At 47.2% G+C, this 10,602-nt stretch overlaps 2 protein-coding genes across 2 annotated transcripts; both read left to right on the forward strand.

The window, feature by feature from the left end:
* The first annotated feature begins 566 nt into the window (after positions 1-566).
* On the forward strand, positions 567-4,984 carry LOC122623808 (SET domain-containing protein SmydA-8). Its single transcript, XM_043803151.1, has 2 exons — positions 567-1,701; positions 4,084-4,984. The coding sequence occupies exons 1-2, from the start codon at positions 850-852 to the stop codon at positions 4,735-4,737; spliced, it is 1,506 nt and encodes a 501-aa protein (XP_043659086.1). The 5' UTR covers positions 567-849; the 3' UTR covers positions 4,738-4,984.
* Positions 4,985-7,503: 2,519 nt separating this feature from the next.
* On the forward strand, positions 7,504-10,499 carry LOC122624262. The gene is made up of 5 exons (XM_043803753.1): positions 7,504-7,946; positions 8,005-8,314; positions 8,854-9,575; positions 9,630-9,978; positions 10,050-10,499. The coding sequence occupies exons 1-5, from the start codon at positions 7,773-7,775 to the stop codon at positions 10,355-10,357; spliced, it is 1,863 nt and encodes a 620-aa protein (XP_043659688.1). The 5' UTR covers positions 7,504-7,772; the 3' UTR covers positions 10,358-10,499.
* The last annotated feature ends 103 nt before the right edge of the window (positions 10,500-10,602 follow it).

The following is a 10,602-nucleotide window of genomic DNA, read 5'->3' on the forward strand; positions in this document are numbered from 1 at the left end:
AAGCAGCCATCCATCCGTTCGTACATTCAACTGCACTGCGCGAAAAGCATAACAGCATTTCCACCAAAAATATTCCAATTATTCAAATATTCCCAAAACAATATACAATTTTATAGGAACATTTTATAGGTAAAGAATACATAATAAAATGTAACTAAAATTTATAACTTGAGCTTAATGAGAATGTAATTACAAATTATAATCATTTGTATAAGCACATACTTTTGTGGAGCAGCCATTTCTTTTTCCAGTGCACCTGTCAAAACAGACACCGAACAATGCGTTGTTCATCAATCCATGCGAGTGGACACCAGGATTTTCCTGGCATCCAATAGATTGTCTGGGCTCCTGCTCCCAATCCCGCTGCCATCCGCCATTCCCCCGATTCGCCACCCACCCATCCAAATTGCCATCTTCCCAAGATATCGGGGATCGCGACGCCGTGTGGCGAACATTGAATCGTGCATCTTCGTATGGCGTTCGGTTTTCTGGCGAACTGGCGATCGTCGACAGCTTGCCGAATTTTCAGCTTTTCGCCGACTTTTCACATAAAAATCATGTAAGGCTGGAAAACGGCGACAGTTTACTCACGGCAGTCGCGAAACCAACGCTGCAGGCGAACCAATCCGTTCACCCAAAGATTTCAAGACCACACAACCTAACTAACCAGAACTCGGTTGCGAGATCCTCGAGAATAAACTAAAGAATTCGTGGAGATACAAATCAGAAATAGTTCAAGAATAAACCCCGAGATATAATTCCCCCCCACTGTGACTTACATTTTTGTTCAAGTGCCACCCCCCAAAATTTTTGTGTGATCTGCGCGAAGCATCGATCCCTGATCCCAACATGATCTGCCCGAAGCGCACGTCGGAGCTGCTGGATCTGCACCTGGCGCCGTTTAAGGACAAGGATCCGGCCTGGGAGATTGGCGTCTCGAAGATCGCCGGACGCGGCGTGGTGGCCACCAGGAGCCTCAAGCGTGGCGAGATCATCTTTCGCGACAGTCCGCTGCTGATGGGCCTGGCCGCCCACGAGGAGGACTCCCTGAACGCGTGCAGTGTGTGCCTGAAAATGCTGCCGGACACGAGGTTCATGTGCCGCCAGGGATGCGGACTGCCCGTGTGCTCGCTGTGCGCCAAGAAGAAGCAGCACAAGAGCGACTGCGATCTGTTCAAGTCGTGGGGACCAAATGAGCCGGACGTGGCCAACTCGGTGATCATCCGGCTGCTGTGCGTCGCCCGGGCCATCAATCTGAGCAAGGAGCAACGGGATCTGATCTACTGCCTGCAGGCCAATCTGGATAACAACCATCGCACCGAGGTGCGCAATGCGGCCAAGTGTTTCAAGAACTTCCCCACCGACAAGAAGCTCATCGAGATCATGAACCGCACCGTCGCCGTCCTGCGGACGAACGGCTTCGACAAGACCACGGACAGGACGAACGACAATCAGGAGTTCAACTACCGGGCACTCTATCCACTCTTCGGCGTCGTCAACCACGACTGCATTCCCAACGCCTACTACACCTTCGAGGACAAGACCAACAACATGATCGTCCGCGCCGCCGTCGACATACCCGAGGGATTCGAGGTGACCACCACCTACACCAAGCTCTTCACCGGCAACATCGCGCGCCACCTCTTCCTCAAGATGAAGAAGAGCTTCACCTGCAAATGCTCCCGCTGCTCCGATCCCACGGTGAGTTCAATTCTACCTTACATATTTCATGGTAAATAGTATTTCAAATAGTTATGTTAATTGGGGAATCTTTGAACCTGGAACACTAGGATCCTTTCTATTAGATCGCAGCTTAGCCTTTAATATGAAAATGGCTCTATTCTTTTGGTAATTACCACAATTGTGTATATTTCTGTACGAAAATCGAATATAGAAACCACCAGTGATGATCGATGGGCCAGCTGAATAAACTATTTAACCAATTGACCGAAGAAATAATCAAACATCTTTATAGTTTCGCCGAAGGCAATTTGCTGTTTGAAGTGCGTGCTAGCAAGAGATTTGATTTTCCAATTTCCAAATGATGATGATCCATCAAAGAAGACAATTTTCCAAGTTTGTTGGCTTTTTTTTTTTTTTTTGATTTTTGCCGCAATTGTTTCGGGTGCGAAATGCTTTCATTTCGGGTCGGATTTCCTGTGCCCATCAAAATCCAGGCGAAAACAATTAAAGACTCGCGGCCAGATCGATTTGGCCCGCTTATTATTACAAGTTGTGGATTTGTGTTGTTCTTGGCCATCGATTGATTTGCTCCCATTCGCCCCGCATTTCCCACCGTTTTCCATTTGCCATTTTCCATTTTCCATTCCATTTTCCAGGCGCAACAAGTGGCAAGTGGCCACACAATAACACAATAACAAAGCGTGGCCATAAACAATTTTGTTTATTTTTAACGGGCCGAAAACAATTCAATTAAATCACAAATAAATAGATGGATTCCAAAAAGCTTTTTAATTCGCTCCCAATCTTCTCAAAAATGCTGCATAAATTCAAAAAAAAAAAAAAAAGGAATCAAAATTCTTGATGTTTTCTATACGTGGCTATATGTTATTTTGTGGCATTTGATTTTCGTTTCTGGCATTTCGCTGCTCATATTGATTTGATTTTGATTTCTTACGCTTTCGCCGCCGCTCATTTGAAATTTTTGTCACATTTTTGCCATGTTATCCGATGGATATTTTTTATTCGCCTCGCCTCGTCTCGCATCGGTTGTTGTTCTTTTTGTTGTTCTTTTCATGTGCATATAGAAACAGATTTTCTTGGCCATGGCCACCACATATAGCGCCTCGGATCGTAATTCCCCATTTGACATTCGCCGAGAATGCGAGGCGCTACAACTCAGAGGCCGAATAATGAAAACTACGCGAAAAACCCTTGGAATCAGTTTAATATAACCATAAAGAGACTGTAGAAGTGGTTGTTCCTTTGTAGATACAAAGATGATATTGATCGATTTTAGGTCTCCATTTAATTTAAATCATGTGTAAACTGCTTTGCACTCTGCTGCCTTGTTGTCCATGTAAATACCTCTGATGGGTCTCTAATTTATTGTAGTATTCTTTGATTGCCCCTTCTGTCAAGTGTCTAAAATAGCCTCTGTTGCTAGTCGCCTGCCCTTGACTGTGTGTGGCACGTGTGGGCATAACTATAAAACACATCATTTGAACTATGGTTCAGCGAACTCCCGCAAATGGGATTTATTTATATATTATATGGCTTCCTCCGATCCAAGTGCTCATCATTTGCCATCCGTTTCCATCTCGATCTCCATCTCGACACCGACACCGATCCCAATTCCGATCCGGATGCCGATTACAATGGGCAACAAGTTTATTGTTCTAAACAAAAAATATTGAGTAAACGTATTTAGTATTCATTTAGTATGCATATATCAAAAAAAATGAATAGATTTTCCTGTCTATAGTGCAGTCTGCGGATCGGAACCATTAATTATCCAACTTAATTTACGACCAAGCAAATTGGGCAAACGAATCGGCTTCGGAATTTTATGGATATGACGTGGCATCCTTAACAACCTGTGTGTTGTGTTGTGTGGTGGATATTTATCGATCGCACGAGCGCATATTAAAACGCACACGAAGCGACAAGTTTTCTTTTATTATTAATAATTCTATGTCAATCTCCCAAATCATATATATGTATATACATAGGTATGCTATGCAGCATATTCATAACGCAGATACACGGCGAGATCACTTGTTCAATCCGATTTGGGATTATTTTTAGCTGGAAATCGCAATCGGATTGGGGGAATTGGAATCTCAGAAATGCGAAAGCGCTTTTCATTAGCCGAGACATTTGGCCCCAATGATTCACCGCCCAAAAATCCCCAATGTGCTGTGTTGGTTGTGCCAGTTCCCAAACAAGTGATCGATGGGCTGGCAAGTGTGGCGATAACCAATTACCAATTACCGATTGGATTGGATTTGATAATGATATCTGTCGATCATCAGCTAATGTGCTCATATATTTCTAGCTAATTATATTACATATTTGCTTTTTGTATTGACTCCAACTATAAACTATCCCTTTGATTTGCAGGAGAAAGGCGCCTTCATCTCGGGCCTCTACTGCCGGGACACGAACTGCACGGGTCTGGTGGTGCCGGAGATCTCCGGGCTGCCGCATCCCAACTGGAATTGCCTGGAGTGCAAGCAGAAGTCGACGCATGCGCAGATGATGAAGTCGCAGGACTTCGCCAGCGGCGCCATCAATGCCAAGGCCAATTCCAATTCGCTGAGAACGCTGGTGCAGTATCTGAACGAGAAGAGCGACAGCTTCATACCCAGCTCCAACTACGTGGTCATCGATGCCAAGATGTCCGTGCTGCAGCGCCTGCAGCAGGGACGCGAGGACTGCTCCGAGGAGCTGGCCCACAACACGCGCCTCCGCTACAGCCGCGACATCACCCAGATGATGGACAAACTGGGCCTGGGCGACAGCCTGCTCCGCACCCACCTGGAGGAGTTGCTGCGCCGCGAGGAGGAGCGCCGCGCCAAGCGGCTGGCGGATGAGGCCGAGAAGCAGCGCAAGCTGGCCGAGCTTCAAGCCAAGGCCGCCGAGGCGGACAAGCTGCTCGAGGTCCTGGAGCAGGAGCAGGCGGAGCAGGCTGCCAAGGCCGAGCCAGCGGGCACTGCTGATCCTGGCACGGCTCCTGCTGTTCCTTCGCCGGCGGCCGCCGTCGAGTTGGCTTAGATCGATGCAGTCACATGTTTCTGGACTCGAGTACCTGGCTGAGTGGGTTCTGGGATCGCGCTCCCAAAAGGATGTTAAGAATATGCAGCTGAATATGTGGAAATGTGGAAAACTCAATACTCGAATCCCGAATCCCCCCAAAAACAGTCCTTTTTGGCCACCTCTCCTAGTTCTGTGTTGTGCGTACTAAACTAAATAATCGTATCTGTATTTGTATTTATTTATTTATAATAAATTAAAAACCATACTCGACGAGTGCTAATTCCCTGGCAGAGTGTGCCAATGAACTGTCTGCCTTGGGGGCTTTGGAAACGTTTTGTCAAAACGCTTTCTAATCCGCATAGCTTGAAATATTTCTGAATTTATAGAGAATACATATAGCAAGTTGAAAAGAGCATGCGGATTTTGATTTTAAAGAGTATAGCTACATTTTCAACATGTGACTGTTTAAATAATATGTATATTCATGATGGCCATTAAAAAGTGCAAGTTTGTAATTACTCAGCAGGCGACATTTATGCGATCGTTATTGCTGAAGGATCGTGAAAAAGTCATTCAGTGCGAAAGGCGAATGGCGAGTAATTTTTGGGCAAACACAGGAAACTATTCGCCAACTTTGTGCGCTTTATTCATAAATTTCTTGCCATTTAATTCGATTTTTACCGCCCGGCATTTGTTTTATTTGCCATTAAAAGTTGCAGTCGTCTTTGGGCGACCGTTAAAGCTGGCGGTCGTATCTATTTTAGATCGCCTTCGCGACCGCCTCCCGCCGCTTTACGATCGAATATATATACATATATATATTAGTATATATATATATAGCCGGATTCAGATTGAAATATGCACGTATGTATGGAGGAACATAAAGAAATACGCGGTACACCAGTAGCTGTCTAATGGGAATTGGCCATTTGCCGCATTCAATGTGCAATATTCAATATCTAATACGATTTGATTCAGTTTTGCCCCAGTAAATTGCTCATTAAATCGCATATCGTGTACATGAAATGAATAAAATAAATCTCTCAGCGCCCCAACGGAATTATTCGCATCTTATGGGATATATAGATATACATTCTTGTTCAGTTCGGCTCCACCTGTCTCATCAATTTGTTCGAGAGTCCTCCCCCTTTGCTCGATGTCATCGTGTGATCTTAATGGATGGCCGCGCGAAAAGATATAGTAAGCCGATATACACACATACATATAGTGTGTAGTGTAGCTGCAAATATTTGTATTCCCATCCCATTCCATAGCATCGGTATCTAAATCTGCAATAACAATAAAGGATCGGCGAAAGCGGAGCACATCCAAACAAATTTGAAAACACAGCAATCATAAATAAAACCATAATAAAAATGCTAATAAATTATGCTGCATATAGCCGACAATAATGACCCACCGACGTGTATCTATCCGTCGATCTAGCTCTCTATCTAGAAGACCATATACCTATATGTCCCAGTATCAGCTCTCTATATCTATATCTGCATTGTATCTGTATCTGTAAATGTATCTGTATCTGTTGCTACTTGTCGCCAAATGAAAGGAGCTTGTCGCATGTGGCTGTTCTAATCACAAATTGCTTTTAGCCACCCTGCCAGCTTCTGAGATCTGATGCGATGGTTAATGAGGTGGATGGGCAGTCGGTGCCACGTTGATTAATGGCACGCGTTTTCCATTCACAAGCACCGCATTTGTCAGCCTCAGAAATACCCTATAAAAAGAGTTACATGACAGCATGATGGCACTGCAACGTGATTGATTGTAAGCGGAATGTAAGCAGGTTGGTTAGCTAATTAGCTAATAGTTCAATTTTTTGTACAAAAACTTGCAAAAAAAATGGCAAAAAAATAGAACTTAAATACGAACTGAGCGGTATGTAACATTCCATACTCAGCCCAGAAGAGTATAGAATGTATGTATGTATGTAGAATTATTCGCTGAAGTACTGAAGTACTGAAGTACTTTGTTCAAAGAAACTGACATCTTGTCGTCATTATGGACTAGCTAACTCTGTGATGTGCAACTTAATCGCATTCTGACACCTTATCTATATATTACCATATCTGAGATCTGAATTTACATAAATAGAATACTTAACAAGTGTACTACTTAAAATCAAATTGCATAGAGGATGGCTTCACTGTTTAGACGAAATACTCGATTTTGCGTATTAAGTTATGGGCTCTACCACTGCAGTTTTGGGTCACCTATCTGCAATCTAATGGATATTTCTGAACTGATAAGCGCATATCTACGTTAGAGGCAACCAAAGAAGATATATTTCGCATAGAAAGCTCTATTCGTAGCCAAATGATTAGTAAGTGAGATAGCTGGAACACCAGACTATCGATACAGTTCGGATCAATAGGAATCCAATCTGGTGACCTCGTTCCCCCGTTCTGGTCGACCACTAGCCACCAGCCACCAGCAACCAGGTGTCTGTCGATCTAGGTGTACAGTTGTATATGTCCAGCCCGGTATCCATTTATCTGCTCCAAGTGGCGGCCATAAATATAAGCCGTCGCTGACGCCGCTGCGCGCTGACTGAATTGCAGGCAAACGCTTTACATATCTGACGTTAATCTCACGGATACACGGCTATATGGATACACGGATACATGGATACACGGATACGTAGATAGCTAGATAGGCAGCTGCGCAGATACACTTGTGCAGTGTGTGGACAGAGATATGTGGTATATCTGGTATATCGTGATAAGAGGCCCGATGTTATCAGCCTGCCTCTCCGGTTCTCCGATTCTCCTAGTACGGCTCTGGTTTTGGTTACGGTTCGTGTGTGCTCCCTCCAAATGTGTGTGCAAGCGCCCATTATCTAAACGGTTTTTGGGGTTTGGTGAATGATGAATGCCAGCGACTAGACGGAGCGCACACACAAATTCCAAGCGTCCACAGAACGGATACGGATACGGATCAACTTCCCCAGTTAGCCATCTAGTCCGTCCAGTCCATCCAGCGCACATCCAGCGGAGACCCACATAGCCGGATAGCACATCGGTATAGCCAGCTAGATGGCAACCTCAGCGATCGGCGGGGTGGGCGGCGGCGTTGGCGCCGGCGTGGGCGTGGCCGCCTCCAGTCCAGTGCGACGCTCCAATGCCAGAGCCACTGCCGGAATCCAAAGACGCAGGGTGGTCAAGAAGCACATCCAACAGAAGTACATGCTCTGCGGCTTCGCCATACACGTAAATACATGGTATATGTCTTCATTATGAGTACACGCCTAATCCCGTCGAGATCTAGGCTTTTCTGGCCACACCCGCCTATCTGTACGGCAACGTGGTGGAGTCCGACAAGGATCTGGTGCTGCGGATCTGGCCGGCGATCGTTTACCAGGCCACCGGTGAGCTCTGCCGCTCGATTATGGAGCACCTGGACACAGAGTACAGCGGCAGATCGCGGGAGACGACGCAGTACCGCAGGGTCTTCCTCCTGGCCACGCTCATCGCCTGCGTCTCGCTGATGGTCAGTGGCATCCTGTTCTCCTCCGCCTGGATCGTGGTCACCACCACCACGCAGATGGTGGCCATTGTCTTCTACGGATGCTTTGCAGGTACGTTTGCCTGGGATTCCTGGGATTCCGTTTATGCGTAACCAGTTTTTGCCTAATCTGTCATCTGCAATCTACAATCCAAAAAGGCGGGAAGCCTCGTAGAATTTGTACAGTTGTGCTTATAAAACTTAGTTGTCTGCTTCGTCTATTATTTGTAGTGCACTTTTAAGAGAAAGTTTTGAATATTTTTGAGCGATACATACATATTTCAAAATACGACAGCTTCATTGTGATAATAAGCCGCTTATCGTATACGCAATATATGACGTATACGCACATTGGTGGGCGGCATTATCATGCTGCACGCCTTATCAGTGCGATTTTGTTGATGTATACAAGTTTTATTCGAACTCGTTAATTTCATAAAACTATGAGTTAGATGAAAGACACATAATAGTTTTAATTATGATACACGTTTGATGTTAATTAGTGAGTTTAATCAAACTGAGTTTAAGTTTAAGTTAAGTTCGAAAGTATTTCTTATTTTGATATCGGGAAAAGCTGCATATTCAACACGACATTCACTTCCTTTTGCCCAGGTATCGGCTCCAGCTTGTACCTGTGGAAGACGCACGTCATCCTGGAGGCAGTGCGTCCGCGGGAGGACAAGTACGTACGCAAGACGATCCACCTGTGCGGCGAGGCCTTCTGCCAGCTCTTCCTCTCGTTCGTGTTCACCAGCCTGCGCACCCTCTACGGCACCGCCCAGTCCATCGTGCTGATGTCCGCCCTGCTGGTGAACCTCATACCGCTGAGCCTGATCATCACCAAGCACCGCGAGGATGCCTTCACCACGAAACGGATATCGGTGATCAAGGCGGAGACGGGATTCGCCGCACTGCCGCTGCGAGCCGCACTGGCGGCCAACTTGGTGGCGGATCAGCTGGACGGCTTGGACACGCTCACCTGGCGGAATCCGGCCACCACCGAAATGGCCACGCCCAGTGGTGCTGTCGCCGCCGCCGTGGTGGTGGACACCCACAGCAACTATATGCTGGCCACCGATGAGGCGTACGTAACGTATCTGAATCCCAACGGGGTAGAGATCATGGAGATCATACCCGAGGAGGACGAGACGGTGTCCATGATGCGGTCGAGCAATGCGACCATCGACAACTACGCCATGTCCGCCTCGCAGACGTCGCACAAGTCCCTGTCCAATGGACGTCTCTATCCACTGACGCCCCAGCATCCTTTGGCCGCGGGAACGGGAACCGGAACAGGTAGCTCCTCACCCCTACCGCCCGACTATGCCAATCTGGTGAGTGGATTATGGTAATCTCTCCCTCTTTTCACTTATCTCGCTCTTTTCCAGCGCCGCATCCGGCGAATGTCGCGTGCGGTGACCACGCACCTGTGGTGGAATCTGCTGGACAAGATCGCCATGCCGCTGCAGCAGGCGCTGCTGGTGCCGCAGCTGTACGCCACCACGCTGCTCCTCTCGGCGGACATCTTCAGCTACGTGATGTGCCTGACGGTGCTGCCCGGACTGGCGGTGAGCCACCATGCGCTGAAGAATGCCGAGATTCCGTTCCTCTTCTCGCTGCTGGCCTTCCCCTGGATGTGCTTCTCCCTGATGACTCCGCGCTTCGGGACGAGCCTCTACAAGCGGAAGCTCCAGTGGCACACGCTGGGCAGCCTCTCCAAGTGCCTGGCACTGATCTGTGAGTCCTGATTACCTCGATCATGCTTACTCGAGCCATCAATAGATCCATCACTGTTTCTCCCACCTTAGTCATCAGCTTCTCCACCTCCAAGCTGCTGCTCAGCGTGTCCGCCGTGCTGCTGGGATTCGGCCAGGTGGTGACCGCCTTTCTGCAGGAGCTGGTCTTCCAAATGGGCATGACGCGAGCCAACTGGACGGCCATCCGCCGGCCGGTGCACTTCACCAACGGCCTCCTGGTGCTGCTGTGGGGCGCGTTGGCCCACTGGGTGGTGGAGCGGTACTCCTTCCAGGCCACCGTGGGACTGGCCGGCGCACTCTACGGATCAACCACGCTGCTCTGGAACTTCCTCTTCTTCTGCTGCCAGGGCAAGGATTGAGGGGACTGAAGGGGACTGAAGAATTCGCGCGGTCTCACGCACCAAGGCATCCTGCACTGTGTCGGTATCTCTGCGTGTGTGTGTGTGTGTCTCTTTGTGTTTGTGTGTGTGTGCTGCTGCTGTGGCTGACGTTGTTGTTGTACTTGTGCAGTGATATTAACAAATAAATATACAAACTATAAACTAGCAGAACTCGATGTAATCCATTTTCTAACAATAACTTATTATTATCCAAATCTAGGAAA

This window comes from Drosophila teissieri, chromosome X (genome assembly GCF_016746235.2).
Source record: "Drosophila teissieri strain GT53w chromosome X, Prin_Dtei_1.1, whole genome shotgun sequence".
Classification (NCBI taxonomy): domain Eukaryota; kingdom Metazoa; phylum Arthropoda; class Insecta; order Diptera; family Drosophilidae; genus Drosophila; species Drosophila teissieri.

Excerpts from the sequence above, each read along its gene's own strand:
- LOC122623808 (XM_043803151.1), top strand. The coding sequence starts at position 850 with ATGATCTGCCCGAAGCGCACGTCGGAGCTGCTGGATCTGCACCTGGCG. Across the intron at positions 1,702-4,083 it reads CCCGCTGCTCCGATCCCACG|GAGAAAGGCGCCTTCATCTC; the intron begins GTGAGTTCAATT and ends TTTGATTTGCAG.
- LOC122624262 (XM_043803753.1), top strand. The coding sequence starts at position 7,773 with ATGGCAACCTCAGCGATCGGCGGGGTGGGCGGCGGCGTTGGCGCCGGC. Across the intron at positions 9,576-9,629 it reads CGCCCGACTATGCCAATCTG|CGCCGCATCCGGCGAATGTC; the intron begins GTGAGTGGATTA and ends GCTCTTTTCCAG. Across the intron at positions 9,979-10,049 it reads CAAGTGCCTGGCACTGATCT|TCATCAGCTTCTCCACCTCC; the intron begins GTGAGTCCTGAT and ends CTCCCACCTTAG.